This window comes from Mustela lutreola, chromosome 1, assembly GCF_030435805.1.
Source record: "Mustela lutreola isolate mMusLut2 chromosome 1, mMusLut2.pri, whole genome shotgun sequence".
In the NCBI taxonomy this organism is placed as follows: domain Eukaryota; kingdom Metazoa; phylum Chordata; class Mammalia; order Carnivora; family Mustelidae; genus Mustela; species Mustela lutreola.
In genome coordinates, this window is record NC_081290.1 from 28,386,022 (window position 1) to 28,409,783 (window position 23,762).

The 23,762-nt window shown below is 43.1% G+C and overlaps 1 protein-coding gene across 5 annotated transcripts in view; it reads right to left on the reverse strand.

The window, feature by feature from the left end:
- Window positions 1-23,762, reverse strand: part of ATP10D (ATPase phospholipid transporting 10D (putative)) — a 105,290-nt gene that overhangs the window by 18,545 nt on the left and 62,983 nt on the right. For all 5 annotated transcript variants that reach the window (XM_059162079.1, XM_059162069.1, XM_059162104.1 and 2 more), the window contains 8 exons: window positions 18,224-18,412; window positions 15,205-15,814; window positions 14,497-14,603; window positions 12,388-12,514; window positions 10,598-10,782; window positions 4,530-4,839; window positions 1,566-1,642; window positions 493-618 (listed from right to left, as the gene is read on the reverse strand). In XM_059162079.1, coding sequence (XP_059018062.1) covers window positions 493-618; window positions 1,566-1,642; window positions 4,530-4,839; window positions 10,598-10,782; window positions 12,388-12,514; window positions 14,497-14,603; window positions 15,205-15,814; window positions 18,224-18,412 — 1,731 coding nt within the window. The remainder of the gene's footprint in view (window positions 1-492; window positions 619-1,565; window positions 1,643-4,529; window positions 4,840-10,597; window positions 10,783-12,387; window positions 12,515-14,496; window positions 14,604-15,204; window positions 15,815-18,223; window positions 18,413-23,762) is intronic.

Genomic DNA, 23,762 nt, shown 5'->3' on the forward strand with positions numbered 1-23,762 from the left:
GCTAAAGAATTCTTCATTTGTGAGTGTCAGCCGGCTATGGGCTAAGGCGTAAGCCTGAGTTTTCAGTGGCATCCGTGTCTTCAATATGCAACACAGACACCCGTCTGGGGACGGCAGATAGTTTTGGCTAGCTCCTGGAAAATGGAAGCAAACCTTTTCATTCTCTACTGACAGATGGCATTAAACATTTCATAATTCTGCTTGTCACCACCTCTCCATGGAAGGTCAAAACCTGGGTCTTCAATGAACCAGACAGGACTTAATGGGATGGAGAAGCACAGGGAACAGGAAATGCCAGCAGAGGGACGAGCCCAGCAATTTGCTGTCATCGGCTGAACCGACATAAGCACATTCCCAGCAGGAGCGCTCCTGCTGTTCCCGGAACCTCAGTAAGCCAGGCGGCCTCACGCAGGGCACGTCCTCTCCATCCCTTCGGCAAGCAGGATAGGAAAGTGAGGAGGGGTTAGGGACGAATTTTCTGGGGCTACGTACCACATTCTTGTAGAAAAAATAGAGAATCATATTGGAGAGTCGCGTGTAACACCAGTGCCCGTGGACCAGGAGGAGCTTGCCCAGATGCTTAAACTGAGCGATGGCAAAGTCGCTGGCCATCACCGCCTGCAGGGGCAACAGGGAAAGGCCACGTTCACGATCAGACACGTTCACAGGGACGACGCAGCTTTGCAGCCTGACCACCAGCGGGCTCCCACCAGCCCAATCTGTTGTTCAAACCAGCACAAAACAGAGCAACCCCAAACAGAAACTCATGAACACAGAGCGGTAGTCAGCCTTCCAGCATGGCCCCAGGAAACAACAGCTCTCTTGGGCCACCACTGGTGACGGAATTTCAGCACATGCACTTTTCTGGAAAGCGGCTCCCTTAGCGAGAACGCCGCAGGTTAACCTCGGCATCCGCTTCTCCTTGGGGAGAAGAACGTTGAAAGTATTGTAGTCACGACTTTATGTAATTGTAGAATGTGCCAGGGAAAGAGGTAATTGAATTTCTTAAGTTTTGCAGAAATATCCTAATTTACAATTCTCTGAAAACCCTAAGCCTCATGTCCTGTCTTTCTCCAATGGTGTGTGCTCCGTACATGAAAAGTAGTTTTTGGACAAGCTTTTATCTGACTTTTGTGCCTAAAAAACTATCCAGTATGCACAAGACACATCACACACACACACACACACACACCCAAATAGGACACTCCTCTCTCCCTCATTCTCAAATATCATCTTCTTCCCTCCCTCTTTAGGTCTGTAGGTCTTTATTCAAATCCTTAGTAGCTTTCTTCAGTGTCTAAAGTCACACAGTTATTTCAGGGCTAAATATATATACTATTATGATTTAGAGGAGCTATATATTTTAAACTGAAGGAGCACACACTCCACATTACCCAGGAAAACGCCCCAATACCCACAAAGTGATTAATAGACACACTTCCTGCCTCCTACTCCTGATCTAGCCACGGCCGGCCTCACTTTACCACCAAGATTTCCCTGTGGGAATGCTGCCCTTGGATAGGCAGGTCAAGTTCATGGTACTTGAGTGCATGAAATCCACTCACCTGCATGCCTTCTTGACCTGAGATCCCAATCCCGATGTCTGCCACTTGAATCATGCTCACATCATTGGCACCATCGCCTTCAGGGAGCCAAAGAAAAGGCAAGAAACATAGGAAGGGTAAAGAACAGAGGCAAACTTTGCAAAGCAACAGTGACCACTCAAGCAAACAAATCCTTCAACGTTTAACCCAAGTCTGCAAGTTACCTGAAAGCTCATGAAACGGACATTGCACGCATCCCTCTGCCACCAGGAAGAATTCTAAACTTAATAACGCCTGAAAATCCTTCACGCAAAGGCACCTATCTGATCTCCCCCATTTCGGTGCCATTCACTCTACTTTCAATTTTCCAGATACCTCTGCTCCTTCAGGCCACTGCGCCTGTGGTTTCTGCAGCCTTGGACACCGGCCTCATGGGGCTGAACTTCCCTGGTCCTTGCCCTCAGCTCAGATGTCACTTCCTCTGGGAAATCCTTCTCATAGTCCCATTATATTAGATGCCTCTTCCTGAGATCCCCGTGCCATATCATATGCACCGTATGATCTTATGGTTGTTATATATTTCTTGGTCTCCCCAACACTATGGAAGCTTTTTAAGGGGAAGTATCACATTCCTGTTGGTAATGAACACTTATTCCCAATAGCCACCAACCATTCACCTGTTTTCAGTGCCCTGATTTTCCCTGGGAACGTTGAGGCCATGTGGTTTGTTAGGATGAACCCAAAGCCCCAGATTTAAGGTGGCAACTAACCCAGGCCTAGGCAGTTAGCACCGTCTGCTCCCTGGCTCAGAGATGGGTACAAGACTCAACTGATGTAACTGACATGTCCAGGGGTTCTAGTTCCGGGAACATCTGGATCTAGGGGCTTGAACAATTCATTCATTGATATGTCTATTAAAGAAGCCAAACAAAATCCCTTATTCTGATACTTTACTCCAGCAACGTGAAAAAGAGCTGCTATCTTTTCACTCAGGTTGTTAATAGGGTAGGATGTAAGCCTAGGAGTTTGGGGGGCTGTATCAGCACACTGAGGGGAGACGGTACCCGAGACTAAAAACAATCCAGGTGGAAACAGAGACTGTAAGAGACGGCTGAGTCCTCATCTTGCCATTTTCCCAACTCTGGAGTAGCTCAGAGCTTACCGTGAGACTGGTTCTCTCCTCCACGTATACTCATGTACTGGTGATCCTGTCTAAAATCAAGATCTTAAGTATCACCCAGATTTATAGTTCCCAAATTTCTATCTCCAGTCAGCCCCCCACTGCTACATTCCAGACTTTGTATCCAGCTGCCTGACACACCCCTGCTTAGACCTCTAATGGACTTTTTCATACTTAACATGCCTAAGACCCAGCTCCTGATTCCCCCGGCTCCATCTTTCAGAGACAAAACCCTACTTCCCTTAACTCCTTCTATTATATAACATTCAAGTTCATCAGCAAACGTCGCCAGCTCTTTCTATGACCTGACCATGTTTCCCCACCTCTTCTGCTCCCATCTGGGCTCAAGTCACTGCCAGCTCTTGCCTCAATTATTCCAGTAGCCTCTCAACTGGTCTCCGTATTATGTCCTTGCACTTGATCCTGACTCTTCAACACAGCAGCCCTGTGATCCTCTGAAACGTAAAGCAGATCATGTTCCTTCGCTGTTCAGAGTCCTCCAAAGACTCCTTATCTCATCAGATAAAAGCCAAACATTGAGGCATCTCGGTGGCTCAGTTGGTTGAGCATCCGACTCCTGATCTGGGCTCAGGTCATGATCTCGGGGCTTGAGAGTCTGAGCCCCAGGTCAGGCTCCGTGCTGGGTGTGGAGCCCGCTTAGGATTCTCCCTCTCCCTCTGCCCCGCTCCCCTTAAAAAAGAAAGGCCAAAAACTTATAATGGCCTCCAGGACCCTACATGATCTGGCCACCTGTCATCTTTGCCCATCACTAACCTACAGAAAACCCTTCCCTTTGCTCCATCTGCTTTGGCTTTGAACATAATAACTTGGCCCACGGACTTCACTTTTCCTGTCCTCCCCAGGAATCCCTCCCCTCAGAACTCCCATGGCTCCCTTATCATTCTCTTCAAGTCTCTGCCCACACACAGGCTTCTCAGGGATATTGTCTCTGAAAAACACTGAAGTTAGCAGCCCTCCTCCTGTCCCCCCAGCGCTCTATATCCCCTGGCTCTGCTTTTTTTTTAAAAAAAAAAAAAAATAGCATTTGTCACTACCTGATTTATATTTATGCCTTTTTCGTTTTGTTTCATTTTTTTACTCTATGCCTCCTAGTGAATGTAAGCTCAAGGAAAAAGTACTTTGTCAATTGTATACAGTCTTTTATCTCCACCGCCTAGCAAAATGTCTGATAAACAGAAGGCACTCAATAACTATTTGTTGAATGAATACTTAAATGATTTGTTCATGCCCCTGAATTTAACTTTCCTGAAGGTGGCACTTCTAGACTTTGCAGTTCTAGGATTCAGTACATTTATTCTCCTTGCCTTGGCTGATTTGGTGATCGGACAAGCAACCCAAGGCCCTACCTTATTGTTTTCTTTCTTATTTGACAGAGAGAAACACAGCAAGAGAGGGAACGCAAGCAGGGGGAGTGGGAGAGGGAGAAGCAGGCTTCCCACGGAGCAGGGAGCCCGATGGGGGGCTTGATCTCAGGACCCTGGGATCAGGACCTGAGCTGAAGGCAGACGCTTAATGGACTGAGCCACCCAGGTGCCCCCCGTATTGTTTTCCATGTCACATTCCTACTCCGTGGCTCATAGCAGGTGGTCAAATAGGCGAGGAAGAGAAAGGGGGTTAGGAATAGAGGGCAGAGAGTAAGAAGGGAGAAAGGGGAGAAGGAACATGGGTGTGGGAAAGGACAGACAGAAGGGTAAACAGGGATTTGGAAGGAAGGACAGCCAGAAAGCAGCCCCCGGTGTGGCAGGAAAGAGAGCAGCATGCGGCCGGACCCCCTCCCCTCTCACCGATGGCCAAGGTCATCACCCGGAGATGGTTGCGAACCAGTTTCACCACCTCGCTCTTCTGCAGGGGGGTGGCTCGGCAGCAGACCACGGCCTGACAGCAGGCAGTCAGCTCCAGGAACTGCCTCTGCAGACTCTCCTGCAGAGCAAACTCCAGGGCCTTCCCGGTGATGACGAGGCCAGCCCGCAGCCCGGAGTCCTGGGTGGCCGGAAGCCGGGGCAAACCCTCCCGCGGTGACGGTGGCTCTGGAGAGGCTGGATTCTTCTCCTGAAGTTCTTTCAGAATTGTGTTCATCAGCCTCTCACAGGCATCCTTGAGACAGGAAGCCAAGACAGTTAGCCCGAGGGCTCCCTTGATGGCCATATCCGGGTAATTGATCATTGTCATTCTTTAGCAACTGCTGTGTCACGGCCACCCCAGGTAGTAAATAATCAGTTACTTCCGAAGCCCTCCTAGCTCTTCCGCAGAGACTTCCGTGTCTCTGTGGGCACCAGGTCATAGGACAGAAGACCTCTCACCCACAGTGCTACGACTAAAACTAACTTAGAATGTCTTTATTTGTACAATTTCCCTTCTCAGATAGGCACCCTTGAGAGTCCTCTAGTCTTTTTCTACCACTATCTGCTTGACTTTAGGCAAATTATGTCACCTCTTGGAGCCTCAGTGGGTTAAAACCTCTGCCTTCAGCTCAGGTCATGATCCCAAGGTCCTGGGATCAAGTCCCACATCGGGCTCTCTGCTCAGAAGGGAGCCTGCTTCTCTCTTTCTCTGCCTGCCTCTCTGCCTACTTGTGATCTCTGTCTGTCAAATAAATAAATAAAATTTTGAAAAAACTGCAAATGTCTACACATCGTAAGGTCATTGTGAAGAATGGGTAAGAAAACACATGCAAAAGCTCCTTGTGTAGGCAAGGCACAGAATTTAAAGCAACAGTTAGCACTGTTACCTTCTTTTGGATTCCACATTCATTCATTCATTCATTCACTAAGTATTGAGAAACCACTTTATACTAGAAAACATTCTAGGCCCTGGGGATTGGCCAACAAGTGCAAAAAAAAATAAAAAAATAAAAATCCGTGCTCTCGTGGAGCTTACATTCTGGTTGAGATGTTGTCAGTGGTGCTGGTCATGTTTGGTTTAAATGCATCTCTCTACTCTCCTCACCCCGACAAAGTCAGAAGTACTATGAAGATAGGTATCATTTTTAAATTTACTTTTGTAGCCTTCACAATGCCTAAAAGAGAGTCATATCAGTCACTGAATACTTACTGGATGGATTCTACTCAAGAAGACTAACAATAAAACTATCCAGAAATTACTGTGTCAAGGGACCACCAACGACAGAACCTAACAAAATCCAGGAGCCCTGAATTTAAGTTTAGATGTTAAGACTGAAAGAAAAGAAAACAAAACACCAAAAACTGAAAGTTTATTCATAAGTGAACCCCTCACTCGAAGGTCATTCATTCTTATTTCAAATGCTGCTTAATTAAGCATTTCTCAGCCCACGACAAAATCAAATGGATTGGGAAGAAGTAGATATGGATACGTAGCATGACACAAGAAAGACTTCATGAACTACAGAAGCTACACACAAGACCTCCAACTTTATTTTTTAAGATTTTATTATTTATTTGACAGAGAGAGCACAGCAGGGGAAAGGGGAGAGGGAGAAGCAGGCTCCCCCCTGAGCAGAGAGCCCAACACGGGGCTCGATCCCAGGATCCTGAGATCCTGACCTGAGAAGGCAGATGCTTAATCAACTGAGCCACCCAGCCGCCCCAGAGCTTCTGCTTTAAAATGGAGCTACCTAGCAACCTGGACGTTAGGAACAAATCTGACCCTATACAACTCAAAAACCTGCTAGGGAAAGTGTATGAAGACAAAGAAAACAAGCCCTTTATAGGCTCAATATATAATAGGAAAAAATTATTTTTGAAAACCTTCTAGAGTTTGGTTACATTAAAATGATACATTTAGAAGGTAACACACCCTGAAGTCATTGAAAATCAGCATATCAACATGAGATGATACTGAAGGTATACGTTAAGTGAAAAAATACAATACTATAAATACAACTTTGCATACTCGTAGTGCACAGAATAAAGTCTTGAGTGGTTACCCTCCAAAATGTAAACCTAAATTATCCGTAATTTTATGATTCTAGATGCTTTTATCCTTTTGAATATATATTTAGTTTATAAATTACATTTTCATTATAGAAATATGTATAAATACACACACATACACACACACACTCAATATCCTTATTTGCAGATTCTATATGTGTGAATTCACCTACCTGCTAAAACTGATCTGGAATCCTATAATCAGTACTTGTAGTGCTTTTGTGGTCATTTGTGGACATGCACAGAGAGAAAAATTTGAGTCATGTGATAGGACCTCTGCTGAAATCGAATGAGGAGATGCTACATCTTCTTACCTCAGCTCCCATACTGTAAATAAGTACCCTTTCCACTGTTGGGTGACACCTTTTCTTTTTTTTTTCTTCTTTTCTTTTCTTAAGATTTTATTTATTTATTTGACACAGAGAGAAAAAGTGAGCACAAGCAGGAGGAACAGCAGGCCGAGGGAGAAAACAAGCCCCCCGCCAAGCAGGGAGCCCGACAGGGGACTCGATCCCAGGATCCCGGGATCATGACCTGAGCAGAAGGCAGACACTTAATTGACTGAGCCACCCAGGTACCCCGGTGACACATTTTCTGTATGTTTCTTTTTCTTCATTTCATCGTTTAAAATGGCCTCCAAGCCCAGTGCAGAAGTGCCATAGAGTCGTCCTATATATAAGAAGATTATCACGTGCCTTGCAGAAAGAGGAGGCATGTTAGAGAAGCCTCACGTAGGCCTGAGTTATAGTCCTGTTGGCCGTGAATTCAATGTTACTGAATCAACCATACATATATAGTAAGTTGTTGTTAAACAGAAACACACACGGAACAATGTTATATACTGATTGGTTGACAAAACAAAAGTTGCGACCAAAGGCTTATGGGAACCTATACTTACCTCCTCCAAGGGTAATAGTTCTGTATTCACTAATTCAGTGTTTAGGGTAACTTTATAGAATTTAACTCCATGAATAATGAGAATAACTACAGATAGATAAATACAGGTTACATAATACATAATACAATACAAAACACACGTGACACGTTTTCAGCTGGGGGTACTTAGACAAGTCACAACCTTTTGGAGTTTCAGCCTATAAAAATGAGGATAATTTGGGGCACCTGGGTGGCTCAGTGGGTTAAGCCTCTGCCTTCAGCTCAGGTCATGATCTCAGGGTCCTGGGATCAAGTCCCACATTGGGCTCTCTGCTCAGCGGGGAGCCTGCTTCCCTCTCTCTCTCTCTGCCAGCCTCTCTGTCTACTGTGATCTCTCTCTGTCAAATAAATAAATAAATAATCTTAAAAAAAAAAAAAAAAGAGCCCACTCCTCACCCACTGTAATGGCTGAAATTTAAAAAAAAAAAAATGAGGATAATTTTATCTGATCTGTCTACTTGCTATAACTGCCAAGGAAGATCTCGTATGTGAAAGTCTTTTATAACATGAAAATAAAGAGTTATTATCTCTAGAGAAAAGTTTAAATGAAATCATAAAAATAAAACTCAAAAAAATTAAATGATGGATCCTGAAAGGGCTTTAAGTATCACAAGGCAGTAAATGATCCATGATATGGGGGCCACCTGCATGGGTCAGTTAGTTAAGCATCTGCCTTAGGCTCAGGGTCCTGGGATCGAGTCCCCTGTCCGGCTCCTGGCTCAGCCTCAACCAGGAGCCTGCTTCTCTCTTCCTCAGCCCCCTCCCACCCCCGGCTCCTGCTCGCGCGCGCTCGCTCTCTCTCTCTCCCTCAGGTGTGTGCGCACGCGCTATCTCAAACAAATAAATAAAATCTTAATAAACAAATTATCCGAGATAGGATTCTATTAACCCCCTATTCTGATAAAACCCCAAAACTTTTATGAAAATGGAAACTGTAAAGTTTATAAGTGGCTACATTTATTGTAAACCAACTTTCAAATTTAGGAATAGGAGTTCATGGAAATTCATAAAGCTGAGTGACTACACTAAAGAAATGACCAGATGTTCTACTAGTTTCCGGGTGGCCCACTTAGGATGTCACAGATGTAATTTCTTCACTAAGTGACAAACCGGGTTCAATAATCTTTCTTTTTTTAATTCTTAGCATCTCCTGATGGAGAGGAAGGGAGAAAATAATAATTAATAATAATAATAGTAATAATAGTCACTGAGCCCCTACTATGTGCCTGGCATTTTATATACTTGGACTTGAGTCACCACAAAACTAAATTATGTTCACTGTGTACAGTTTTAATTATTTGGAAAATTCACACAAGGTGGAATAGCTTTCAATAGTAAAAAAATTTATGTTTTGCACTTAGAACAGCCCATAGTGGATACTCCATAAAGGCTTCTTGAATTGTTAAGTTTTAAATGCCTCTAACTATAAATTATATGTTTACCGATACATTCTGCCATCCTAATGACTTTACTGTTCACAAAAGCATCAAAATCAAACATCAAGAATTGACTTTTCTTTTTTAATGTTCATTGAGCCCCTTTTCTCTGCCAGGCACTACATGTTAGTTTATAATCTATATTTTCTCATTTCATGCCCACAATGACCCTATGAGATGGGCATGACTCTTACATCACAGGTTAAGTAAAAGGCCTGGAGGAAAATTCTCCAAAGTCACATATCTGATCACAGGCAGGCCAAGCACATGAACCAGGGGCCTACGAATCTTATGGCACAGCCATTTTATTTATTTATTTATTTATTTTTTAAGATTTTATTTATTTTTTTGACAGAGAGAGACACAGCGAGAGAGGGAACACAAGCAGGAGCAATGGGAGAGGGAGAAGCAGGCTTCCCACTGAGCAGGAAGCCCCATGGGGGGCTCGATCCCAGGACCCTGGGATCATGACCTGAGTCGAAGGCAGACGCCTAATGATTGAGCCGCCCAGGCACCCCTAGCACAACAATTTTAGTAACCAAAATGACTAATGACAATTTTCTTGTGTTCAGCCCCTGCTGGTACTGGGCGCTGCCGGGTGGTTTTGCTTATGGCTCTCTGGGCCACAGACAACTGCCCAGGAGACCTCATTCTGTGTTGAATAAGGAAAATTCTCTTTCCTTAAAATGTATGATCTGGTTAGGCATTGGCTGAGGCCCGACTTTAAAAACACGGCTAACCAGACATGGCAGCCTGTGACAGAGCCCCAAGATGGGATCCAGATGAGAAACTCCAGAGGATTTCGGAGAGGCAGGTTGCTGCCAGAGAATGGATGTCATTGATTAAGTCTGACTATTGAGGAAGGAGGGAGGAAGGTTCTCCAAGCTAATTAAATAACCTGCACAAATCTCAGAGAATAGTACCATACTGGAAAAACTTTTTAAAAATGCCTGCTTAACTGATTACAATATTTGTGTTAGAGATTAATGGGGATGAGGCAGGGATGATTTAAAAAATAAGGTGGATCCAAACCTCTTAAATTCCTTCTTAAGGAAAAAAAAAAAAAAAATTCCCCTCCCTTAAAAAACAGTTTGAAACATGGTATTCTCAATAGCACTATACCTAAGAATTACCACTAGAGGGCATAATTATCCCGAGAGTCCATTTTTGTAATTAACCATAAAGACATTAAAGTGTTCACCTGATTTTGATAGAAATCACCACCTCAACTTGAAATAGAGGTATATTCCTGTCCCAGAACTTGATATATTTTGCCATTATGGGCTAAATCTTACTCAGTTCCCTGGAAACTGAGTATGGGGGAGGGGAGGCAAATAAAAAATGAAAGGCAACTTTCTTTAGCAATAATTCTTTTGAATCATGTTTAACCATGAAGCCTTTAGAAGGACTAGGTACCTTCCAGAGCACAAGGTAGGCTGCTAAAGAGAAGACATAATTATCAAGCCAAGGGTTACTGGGGTTTTTTTTTCCTCCCTACATTCATCCAATCACAAACACTCCCCTGGCTAAGAAAAAGCAAAAGGACAGATTCAGTCTCATGATACGTACTTTGCTCTGGGTATTGAGGATAAAGAGCTTGTCACCCGCCTCCAGGAGTTTGCACGCATAAGCTATGTTGACAGCTGTCTCCTGCTTGTCCCCTGTCAGCATCCAGATCTTGATGCCGGCTTTCTGAAGGGCCTCGATGGACTCGGGGACTCCCTCCTGCAGACGGTCTTCAATGCCTGTAGCACCTAAAAGACAGCCGGATGCAAAGGGCTTGTGAGAAATCAAAGCCAGCAGAAGCTCACCTGGGCTATAACGGAACTCTGTTAGCACCATCCTGAGCTACACACTGTTCCAGTAGCTTCTGGGCATTCAAAGGAAGCGTGAAGACCCAGCCCAAAATCATAGACAATATCATATCTGGGGAAGGAAGCCTTAGGAATCACTGAGCTTATTAAACTTACTTGTTCTCCTTTAGGCTAGCTTTCCTCTCTGTGAATTGAGGGAAGCTTGTGGTTTTAGTTACTTATGTAACCTTGCTCTATAATCTTACAATTCTGTGGTACTCCTGAGGGTAAGGCAGGCGTTTGAGGAATGCCCTTGCCAATAAGTTGCTTATGTTATGAAAGAGCATTGAAAATAGATATTACAAGTCTGCAAATACCTTTTCTAAACCAACGGGGGCCAGAAAAGCTTTGGAATTCCAAAGTTTTTCAGATTTTAGAAAGGTAATGTAGTGCATGGTTTTGAAATATCCACTAATAAAGCATATTAAGATATCTGTAGCAAAACTTATAATGTTTGTACTAATTAGGATAATAAAGACTCATAAAATCTTATTAAATCAGGCCTGATTTTATAGCCAAATGCATTCTGGCATTAAACCCACAGAGCACTTTTGAGTTTGGAATTTCAGAAGAAATGTGGACCCGTACTATGGACACTGTCACAGAGAAATGACACAGATTAGGGTTCATCACTCTTCCCACTCCTTACAAAGTGAGATCCTTGTTCTGTGAACCAGAGCAATGGAGCTGAGAGACTGGTCCCTCGGTATGTGAGCACTCAGATTAGAGTCTAGATCTCCCGACTCTTGAGACAGTGGGGATTCTCAAGCCTGGCTGCCTCTTAGCATTCCTTGGGGAGCTTTTAAATATACAAACGCCCCAGCCACATGTCAGATCAAGGAATCAGAACCCCTGAGAAGAGTTTAAAGTGCTCCAGGTGATTTCAGGATGCAGCTCAGTCTGGACAAGAGGTGTCCGCTGTGCAACCTTTAGCTGCAATCAGGATGTAAAAGAGAGAGAAACAAATTTCACTGGTCCGGTTGTAGGTACAGAAGAAAGAACATCGGCCCTGGAACTAGGTAGATCTGAGTCTCCTTCTAGCTCTGTCAGCTAGTAGCACGTGACTTTGAACAAGTCAACGAACCACTCCGTGCTCTAAGTTTCCTCTAAATAAGAGAAATTTGACATGCAGATTCCAAAGACCACACATTTCGTGTACCTTAACCAACACCTGGCAAGAAACGTCAACTGGATAGCCTCTGGAACCAGGATATTTATTTGACTTGGTAGTCTATGTTAAATGATAAGGTTTTAAATGATCTCCTTAAGGATGACCACCCTGATCCCACCATAAGTGAAGTCTAGTTCACAACAGTGGAAAGCAGAATGAAAAGAATTGGAAACGGGATACAGATCAGACTGGACAGGGTGGAGAGAACTATTTGCTCTGTTAGATCAAAGTGGTGGTGTGTTGGGGGCCAAACCACTGGTGAATGACTTTAAACTTAGAGCCATCCAGTGTTTTCCAAAGTTCTCTATTTTGACCGTACAACATAGTCTACCTACCAAGTAAAGTGAGCTTGTTCTCCAACCTCATAGCAGATTCAAGGAGTAATTCTTCCCTGTGGTCAATGCTGGTTTCAGCTAAAAAATGGTTCCTCAGCCACTCCGCGTATTCAGCGTCACTCATGACCTGCAGTGCAGGGGAGAAAAGAGCTGTGAGAAAGGCCATATCATCTTGCAGGATCCTGCCAGGACCCTGACCACTAAGTAATCCAAGCTTAGACCCATCCAAGCTAGGTAATCCTGTCTTCATTCCTCATGCCGCAAGCTTTCTGAGATCAGACTATTGTAACACTGATGATGGATGGATCCACTAGCTCAGTACCTCTTGGAAATCCTAGGCATCATATATAATGAAAAGGGATGAATCTATTTAATTAAGCCAGGGACTATGCAGTTGGAAGAGGTCTCCACTTGGTAGTTGAATCTAGAAAGATCTTAATGGCGCAGTTGAGAAAGTAGCGTCAGGACTCCTCAGTTCCAAGTATTAGGGAGGCAGCAGCATGCTGGTATCTTCTGATGATGAGTTTATGGGGTAGTTATTTGTAAAGGTGAAAAGAGGGAGGGAACCATACACGTGAAATAAGGAAGGACTCTTCCAGAAGAAATTAAATGGAATTCCTAAAGAAGGAACCAATGGTACATTTTCCTTCTTCTTAGGTTGCCATAGAGAGAAATCTACATTACAAGTTTCCTAAAGCAACACGAAATCGAGGGAGGAAGGCAATTTCTCTATCTACTTATTCTTACCCATAGGGTTAGTGGGCCTAGGATGAATCTGACATCTACTGGGCTGCATTTTTATCAGGGGCAGGATCATTCCACTTGAAAAGGTAGAACTCTCTCCTTTTCCTTTGATCTTGAAACTTTCCATGCCGCTGGCTGACTAAGTGTTGACTAGGAGCCTGCAACAGTTGCAACAGATCCCAGTTGCCCTAAGGCAGATCATAAGAACTAGAATTTGGCTAAGAAACAAGAGATCCCTAGGTTTGCCTTAGGTCCTAGTAGAGTCTCCAATTCACGTTTCCAGGAGGAAATCATAATGAATGGCAATTCATGCACTGAGACTTTGAGTTACATGTATCTGCCTGTCTTTTATACTCATTGGAGCCCAAAATGACAGAGTGAAATCAATACTCTGGCTTCTAACACAGCCAAAATTAACCGCAGGGTTGAGAGGGAGAGAAGGTGGGGTGGGGGAGTGTTATATGGAGAAGAGGCAAAGAGGTGGCAAGATGAATTTCTTGTTCTTTTCTAGTATTTCCCCTACATGGACTTGTCATTCTCTGTTTCATGTTCTTCAGTGTTCATCAAAGTCTCTGGTACACCTCCACAACTAACACCCTTCCCTCCCCCATAAGACAGCCTTCTCTTGTCTCAACCCCTACTCGACTCCCTCTCATTGAAGCTAAGAAGCTTGACTTGGTCAATACCCAAGCCACATCCTCCTGGCATAAAGACGTGACCGATTCACTTGAAAAGGGCTCCAGGTCTGTTTCCCCCATGTCCCCAGGGGAGGGTCTGGTAATATCACCCCTCAGCTTCTTGGAGTTCTGTCTTCTTCTTTATTACTTCAATGTTTTAGAAAGCATACACAACATCTCAGGATTATTCTCAATAAGAGAATGATCCATACTGACATAATATTTAATAAAATTACTTGGATTGATAGATAAAGACTTAAGAGCATGTAAGGAAAAGTTGTGAGAACTTTAAGGGAAAATTAAGGCCAGTCTCTGGTCTCATTCTTTCCAAAGAACATTTAATGCAGGGATGATATTTACAAAGGACTGAGGGAAAAGAAAGTAGATCCAGGGACTTTTAGATTTTTATTTCCAGCCAAACTGCAGTTAACGTACTAAAGCACTCACAGACACACTGAAACAGGGGAGAACTCTGAAAACAGAACTTTCAGGTGTTCTTCTGGCAAAACACTGAGCACAAACTCCAACCTAATCAATGCATATGGAAGACAGACGCTATGAATAGAGAGCCCACAATCCAAGAGCTTCCCAACGGTGTGGATCAGGGTTTGATGCATGCTTGACCCCAAGCAGTGAGGGCCACCCAAGCGAAAGAATGAACACGATGGCCCCAACACAGCAGCCTCACCTTCTTCGCTATACATAAAGTGCGTAGGCCCCGTCTGGCATAGTCATCCAAGTGTTTCTGGGTTTTCTCCCTTATTATCATCTGCTGTTTTTCCAGACTTGCTCCATCTGAAATAATTAACAAAACACGTATTCCCACCAGTCTGCCCAATTACAGAGATGTTTTTACAAACAATGGTATAGTTTCCAACCCACAACAGACAAAAGACCTTGTAGTTCTGAATCCCAAATGCACATTTATAAAAGGGACCCTGAATAAATCTTTCCTGTGCACCCTTCCTCCTGGGAAGAACTTAATACGAACACGGTTCCCACAACATCAATGACAATAGTAACAAGAACCATCATCATTCTAGCTGCCTCCGTTGGGGAGGCACTGGGCAGAGGCTCTATGCGTAGTGCACACAGTATGCCATTAGACCTCCAAGGAACCTATAAAACAGGTATGACACTCCCCATTTGTTGAACACAGAATAGGTAGGTAACTTTACCAACACAGCACCGATGACAGAGGCCAGATGTGCACCCAGGTCTGTGCAGCACCAAAACTTACATGCATTCTCACCAAATCCTAGGCAGCTTCCCCCATTTACAAAGTGCAGCTGTTCCCCAAAGACCCACGTGTTTCTCTTTATAAACCATCGAGATTGGCCTTTCAATCTCTGAACCGCGCACATACCCCTCCACGTTCTGCGCAGTAGGAACTCACCCGGGGAAGCCACCGAGAGCAACTCCATGATGACCGAGTCAGCACCCTTTGTATACACCACGACTTGGTTGGAAAGGGGGTGCCGAACGACCACAGACATTCTTTTCCTTACGGAGTCGAAGGGCAGGATGTGTAGGAGTTGAAATGTTAATGGCCCCAGAGCAGCGAAGTCCACCACGACCTGCTCTGGGGTCCGGGAGCGTAAAGTGCACTGGTAAGCCCTGGCCGCATACACCAAGGCCGCCTCATCGGGGCTCTCCGCCTCATAACACAGGGTGGAGGTCGAGGGCTGTCCAGGGGAGGGCGCCGTCTCGCCTTCCGGGAGGCCAGGATCACTGTTCTGTTTCTCCATATCTGGAGGGCAAGGAGAGTCCCCAGAGCCCTGGGGGCGCTCACTCCCAGGGGAGGTCTCTTCCTCCACTGGGGAAGCCAGTTTCATTCGACTAAAGAGGGAGAGTCTGCTCACAAAGGCATTTGGGACCCCAGGAGAGGGCTCTTTCCCACCGGCAAGCGATGGTGAACTTGATCTTCGGACAGACAATCTCTGGAAGAGGTTTTTAATCTCTTCCAAGGACTTGATAGGCATTCCACTCAGGGACGAGAGCCCAATCTAGGAGAGAAGATTCCAGAGAATCTCAGTAATACAATAAAAAAAAGCAGTAGATGACAACGATAAAGTCAAACCAGGAAATAATTAGATAAGGAAAGAGTTACCACTCCTTAAACAGCCAGCAGCCTGCTTCATACATAAAATTGCCTCCACAAAATACAAGCAAAAATAAAAATGGCCATAATGAAAAATATGTGCTAATGTTGATGGCATTATAATTTCTATAACCATTCAGAAAGAGATGTGACAAATGATAGCAAAACGTAAAATGCTACTATTGCTACCAGTGGGCATACGATAACAGTGTTGCCTAATGAATAATTTAAAATATAGATAATCCATAATATTTATTATGTACATCCTAGCAATAGCAATTTAAAAATTATAAGCAAATGAAGTATTCAAAAATAGCAAAATAGCAATATCTTCTTGAATATTTTAAAAATAAAGTTTAGAAAGCCTATGGGGTAAAACTGGAAAACCTATAAAAATGTAAAAATTGTGTGAGCAATATAAATTTTTTTTTTAATTGTGTGAACAATGTGAGTAATAATATACATTCAAAACACTGGAAGAAAGTTAAGTCAAACAATTAACAAGATGGGGCGCCTGGGTAGCTCAGTGGGTTAGGCCTCTGCCTTCAGCTCAGGTCATGATCTCAGGGTCCTCGGATGGAGCCCCGCATCAGGCTTGGAGCCTGCTTCCCCTCTCTCTCTCTGCCTGCCTCTCTGCATGCTTGTGATCTCTCTCTCTGTCAAATAAACAAACAAACAAACAAGATGGGCTTTTTTCCCTTTCCCCCACCAGATTCTATAAAGGTTGTTACTACGACTTTTTCTGTTGTCTTAAAAAAGTAAAGAAATTGACCTACAGAAGAGTTATCAGCACAAATTATCAGCTTATCAGCAGAGATTCACAATGAATGTGAGTCTCTATTATAATTTCTATTACAAAATTTTTTGTAATTTTTAGCCTGATGTTTTTCTAGCTCATAACATTTATGTGATTAAATGTAGAATTTAATATTATGAAGGCCAATTAATTGGATCCTAAAACTTTGTCATTCAGAAATGCCCAAGATATTAAAAAGTTTTTTCCTAAAAATTTTTAATCTACTGACAGTTGGAGAAACACATGTTGGTCGATTTCTATACTTATCGGAACTCGGAAATGAAAAGAGACCATCACAGGTGAGGTTTCATCTTCTTTGTAGATTCTGTTTAGTTCCTTATTATTCACTGTCTCAGTCATTACCTCAAAATATCATGAAGCTTAGGCTCTTCTACCTGTAGAGACCTTCTTTCAGACCACAGGGTATTATATTCTTTGGGGATAAGGCGACAGTATTTTTCAAACAAAAAACACCAAGAGGTGCCTACTTTGGAAACAGATGTATGAGAAAAATTGTCACATGAGGAGAAAAAAAGAACATCCAGTGATTTATTCTCTAATTACGTAATCACTTTCTAAAGAGAAACTCTCTAGCCAAAAGTCTTACAAAAACAGTTTTCTGATCAAATAAAAGCTTAATTGGAAGTAAGTTATTTTTATGTTAAAGTTGACCACCTCTGAAGTTGCTAAAAGAAAATGATCTGATGGAAAATTAAAATTTAATTGGGTTGCATCGCAAATTGAATTTTAAGTGGATATGTGCAAAAGGGAAGAAAGTTATCCACAAGGAAGCTAGCACAGCATGTGGTGAATCACCGGTCTTTTAAACAAGTTTTTCTTTTTAATTGAAAATGAATGTTTCCATAAATTCTAAACTATAAATTGACTTTTTCAATCTTGCTTTTGTGGGAACTGTAGCATCTTGATACATTATAAAAATATTGGATTTTTAAATTGGGTTAGAACTAATTAGAACTAACCCAACTGGTACAGGAAAATGGTACATTATCATTAAACATGATAATGAATCCAATACTTTATATTTCGTTTGACATAATGCATATGATGTGGGAAGTCTCAGAAGCCTCGAAGAAGCTTCAATTTGGTAAAGAAACTATGCAAAATGAACACAGCCACATTCTACCAGAGCGGTTCTCATCAGCTATCCTTCTAGAGTCAAAACAGTAGAATAGCACTGAGCCATACTTCATGGGTTCAAATCTCACTTCCCCCACTTGGCCCTGTGACCCCAGGAAAATTACTTACCCTCAATTATAAAATGGGGAATAGTGGAGTAATATTACCTGATTTACACGGTCATTGGAAGGGTAACATGTTAGTATCAATAAATCACTTAGAATATCGTAGTTACAGAGCAGAGATTAAGTGTGTATGTTAGCTGGTATTGTTATTATCATTTAGCATTAATTATTATCTACATAACAAGGCCAGTATAAGTACATTTAAACCCGAAGTTCTCTTCTGGGAAGTAACCCTTATTTGTATTAGAGACCTTACCTTTTGTCGTGGTTGGTTGGGAGCAGAAACCACTACTGTGTTGCAAATTGCCAAAGCAATAAAGAAGTCCATGATGTACAAGGTCTCCAGTAGTGGATCTGGGATAGTCTCATCTAGTGGGGTAAAAAGCTGCGGTGTAATCTGACTAAATTTGTCCAAAAGCCTGGTGTCTGGTACCACATCTGTTTCCTGAAAACCCAAGACAAAGTGTTATTACATTAAGTATCTAAAACTGTGAGCTTTAAATTTACAAGAGAAGTAGTTTTATAAGCAGAATCTATGAACCTGTGATAGTAAACTTTATTCTCCTAAAAAAGATTTAATATATATGGTGCCATGGGAAGTGAGCATAGGAAAATAACAGAAAAAAAAAAAAGGGGGAAATCCAGAATGCCTAATTCTGATGGAGGGTACCCTATTAACTTAAACTCGTCAAGAGACAGGAACAATGCCTTCCACCAAAATCTAGCTGAAATACACAGTTGCTTCAGCACCCAAAAGCAACTGACAATTCATCCAACAACCGAGGAGTACCAACTGTCTTTGCAGTCAGGACATTATTCATACCATGTTATTTTAACAAAATATCTTATGGTTCGAATCACTACCATTATAAAAACAAAAGCAGAAACAAGAGGAGAACCTCCCTGAGAAATACAGGAGGAGCAGGGGAACATATTCAAAGATCATTACTAGTAACATACTATAAAACACTAATGAGGGTTCCTCCAAGAGATTTCTGATCATCAAATACATTCAGCAACTGTGCCCTGTGCCCTCCTTTTAAAGATCCTGAGCACAAATTAGCTCTCAGAAGTTCTGCTGTTGAACAAAACTATATCCACTTTGTTTAACACAGTGCTTCTCACGCCTACTGAAGAGTACTGGTTTTAACAAAAGAATGTTGTAGTAGAAATCTGTTTATAATCCGGTAACATGTAGACAACTGCTTTAGAAATTTTTCAGATGAGCCAAAACAGGGACCATCTGCTACAAATCAAGTTTTCACAAAAGCAACACTGTATTCTAGAGGAGCCGTGGATGGAGTTGGTTGGCAAAGCAAACTGACTGCCGGAAAGCCAGGAGAGGTGATTTAGAAGCAGGAGTAAAATGGGGAGATGTGAGACGTGTGAGTTTAAACTCAGAAGACCACAGCTTGTATTTCACGCTTAGCAGTTTGGTGAGAACTAGCATAGGCTTAATGAGAGCATGGGGTGAAAATCGTGTGGGCTTGGGTTCAGGCCCTAGACCCACTGGACACTAGCTGGTGGCCTCACACAGCTTGTTCAACCCACCAAGCTTCATTTCCCTCTTCTGAGTAATACTAAAAATAACACCTATGTTACAAGGCGGCTGTATAAAGTGAGCGAGATAATGAGGTGATAACCAGCACAACAGGAATCTTCAGGCAGGTTACCAGACACACTATCTGCTGCCACAAAGCATTTTTTTTTTTTTTTAAGATTTTCTTTATTTGAGAGAGAGAGAGAAACTGAGAGCATGCATGAGTGGGGGAGGGGAAATGCGGAGGGAGAAGCAGACACCTTGCTGAGCAGGGAGCCCGATGTAGGGCTCAATCCCAGGACCCTGAGCTGAAGACAGACGCTTAACCAACTGAGCCACCCAGGCGCACCTGTCACAAAGCATTCTTAAAATTTCTATCTAAATACATCAACATCTACTGTACTGTGATGTCTGACTTGGCAAAATTTGAATTTTTTACAGTTTGGTGGAGTTTATCATAGGCCCCAATAATCCGATGGCTGTTCTCTAATGAGTCCACCACAATAACCTCATGAATCTCACGTATGCAGTAACACTGAGACAGTGCCTGGGCCCTCAGTTCTTCGGAGAACAATCCTTTCCTCAACGACCTTCTTGCCAGGGTGAATAAAAGTCTGAGAGACTTCTTTCTTAGTGCTTAGTCAGCCAAGGGATGACTGGGAAACTTGTTACATGAGATTTATCAAGGTCTCTGATTATATTGTCATCTGGTTCTTGTGAGATTCCATGAGCTGGAAAATGTTTCCAGAGACATGTGTCTGTCTCAGAATGTTAAAATACAGTAAGCCAAAAAAACCAAACAACAAAACACCCAACTTATTTCAGAATGGAACTCTAAGAAATATTTAAATTAAACAGGTTTCTTTACTGCAGCTCTTCTCAGAGAGGTTAATGGGTACTGGGACTCTTCAAGAAGAGGCTGGCATGAGCATCCTTCCCAAATTAAATTTTTTTTTTTTTTTTTAAAGATTTTATTTATTTTATTTGACAGACAGAGATTACAAATAGGCAGAGAGGCAGGCAGAGAGAGAGAGGAGGAAGCAGGCTCCCCGCCGAGCAGAGAGCCCGATGCGGGACTCGATCCCAGGACCCTGAGATCATGACCTGAGCCGAAGGCAGCGGCTTAACCCACTGAGCCACCCAGGCGCCCCCAAATTAAATTTTTTAGAGACATCTGCTCTGGGGAGCACATTTGGGATTGCCTTAGAGACCTTATAAGCTTATAGTGATTTCATTGTCTCCATGAACTTTTTACTGACTAATGACTCACTTCAGGACATAAAGGAGTCCTCTGAACTCCAAAATCAATCTAAGACGATTGAAAGGTCTCTACCTTTCACTTTTGTGGTAAACACTATTGACATAAGCCGTCTCACAAGCCAGTGGCGTCCCCCACAAGCCAGTGGGGGAATGTGACGACTGCCTGAACCAAGAAGCTGGACCATGAGCCTAAGAAGAGAAGAAATACTAGACCCTTTCAAAAGCGGGGCTCTTGTCAGCAAAACTGTGTTTACAAAAAGTACTCTTAAATGTGGGAAAAACCCAGAAACTCAGGACCACACAAGACAACCATAACACAAGACATGAAAGAAGAGCCCCCCAGATTTAAGGAAAGATCTGTCTCATACTGAGCTGCGGGCACGTAACATTCTTTCACTTAAGTTGGTCTCTCTAAATAAATTAATCCCTAGTAACTAAGATACTTAGCTGCTGAACTGAAGAGAAGGTACAGAGTTATCACATGCAACTCTGATCTCTAGGACTGTATCTAGAGGATACAAAAAGAAAAAAAAAAAAAAGATAGGATCTTTTCTGAGATCCAAATCTTCCTCACTGAGACCCTGTATTACAAAATTGGATTTTGCTCTTTTTTTCTGTGATGGACAGCTTCTGCCTTCTCGGAACTCCGATTACCCCAAGAGCCAGGCCCACATCATGCTGCTTTAAATGATTCCAGGCGCATTTCGTTCTTAGAGTTTGTTAAGTTCCTTTAATGGAAGGACCATCCTGTATTGATCTTTGGATCCCTAACTCAAAACCCAGTACATGGAGAAGAATAAAATTTTATTGTACACGACTACCAAACACTTGCTGCTTTTATATTATATAAGTAGGCGCTGGAGAAACAGAATAAAAAGATGCCACTCGGGCGCCTGGGTGGCTCTGTGGCTCAGGTCATGATCTCAGGGTCCTGGGATCGAGGCCTGAGTCTGGCTCTCTGCTGGGCAGGGAACCTACTTCCTCTCTCTCTCTGCCTGCCTCTCTGCCTACTTGTGATCTGTCTGTCAAATAAATGAATATAAAAAAAAGATCTTTAAAAAAAAAAGATTCCACTCTTTAGAAAACATACATAAACCCCTCCCACTTTGACTCAAATAGACATTTTTTTTTAAATGCAGAGAAAAGTTATCCTCCTAACTGAATTTAAGCACAATGTGGATAGTTTCCTACAGTTAAACAAAGCCTTATCTTGTTTCATGTTGGTGGTCCTGCATCTTTGTCTGAATCTTATATACCATCTGCCTATTTAAAACTTTAGATTTTCATGATTCATATTGCGCCTTCCTACCAGGTTGCAGGTCTGATTAAACAAGCAAATGTTGGCCAAGACCTCTCTTTGCCCTCTAACAGTGCTGGCTGAAGCTTTACGATGGCCTTAATAGTGCCCCCCGTTCCTCCCCCAGTTCTCCCAGTGGCCATGGCTCTTACTTCATTTCCCACTGCCATCCTACTCCAGCTTTAGGGGCTCAATGGCCCACCTAAAGTGGCTGAAGTATGGACACACGAGCCTTCTTCTGGCTCCCTCAGATTCCTGACCACCACAGACCGGAAGGAAAAAGACGAGCCCCCACAACCACACATGGTCATTCCTCCCCTACACCACGTTCGTCCACAGCCCCTTGTCTCGGAGCCCCCACAGTTGCCACACAGCCTGCCCTACATGCTCTTCCTTTCCTCCTCGGCAAATCCCTAACTCATTAGTTTAATCCCAACTCAAGTTTTACGTCTCTTCTGTGGCCCTTCTCGATCCCTCCTCATCCCCTGAGAGTCGATCACTCCCCTCTTTGCGCCCTTGCTCTACTCTGGTTTAACCCACCATTACGGCATCTATAACACAGGATGGTAGGTATGTATTGATATGTCTGTCTCCTCTACCTAGAATAAAACCAAAGGACAGGGACATGTCATATTCATTCTATATCCCAGTGTCTAGTATTTTGCCACTGTTTTTCACTAAGCCATTCATTCATTCATTCACTGATCCCATCAATATTTTGCTGATCTATGGTGTCAGACAGGGAAAGAGAGGTGCCTAGAGCAGATAGGATCCTAGCTTACATGGAGCTCACATTCTAATGTGAGGAGATATCGATCCAAACACTAACCTGTGAACAAGTAAGATGCTTCTAGAATGAGACAGAGAGAGACAGGGTGGAGATGGGGGTGGAAAGAACTTTGGATTAGGTGGTAGGGATGGTTTACCGACAAGGTGATTCTAAGCTAAGGCCTCAATGACAGATAGGAGATCACACAGGGCTCTAGCAGCTACCCAGGCAAAATGAACAGCGCTCTCACTGAATGAAAGCAGAGAGAGGACCAAAGAAGCACAGAAACACTGGCCTATAAGGAAAAGGTTTCTATTTCAAATGGGTAAAATGAACCTAGGACTCAGGGGTCTCAGTGACATTTTAATTCCCAAAGGTTGGCATATATTTGCCGGTGCCCTGCCTAGGATCCCCACCCCTGGCACTCAACTCGCCTCCCCGTCCAAGGTGCCATCTTACAATCTTCCGTTTCTAGACATCACGGCTCCCGATGTGCTCTCAAGTTGGTCTTCTTTTTTTAATTAAATTGATTCTTTTTTTTATTATGTTGTGTTAGTCACCATACAGGACATCATTAGTTTTTGATGCCGTGTTGCATGATTCATTGTTTGCCTGTAACACCCAGTGCTCCATGTAATCCGTGCCCTCCTTAATACCCACCACCAGGCTCACCCAATCCCCCACCCCCGTCCCTTCTAAAACCCTCCGTTTGCTTCCCAGAGTCCATAGTCTCTCATGGTTCATCTCCCCTCCAGTTTCCCCACCTTCATTCCCCCTTCTCCTAATGTCCTCTGTGGGATTCCTTACATTTGTATTCTGAACCCAGGCTCCACGGACAGGCTTCTGCAATTGTAGGCAAAATTTTTAGAGATGCTAATTTTTCAGGACAAAGAATTGATAGCTTTCTCAAAATAATCTCACGTCTACAG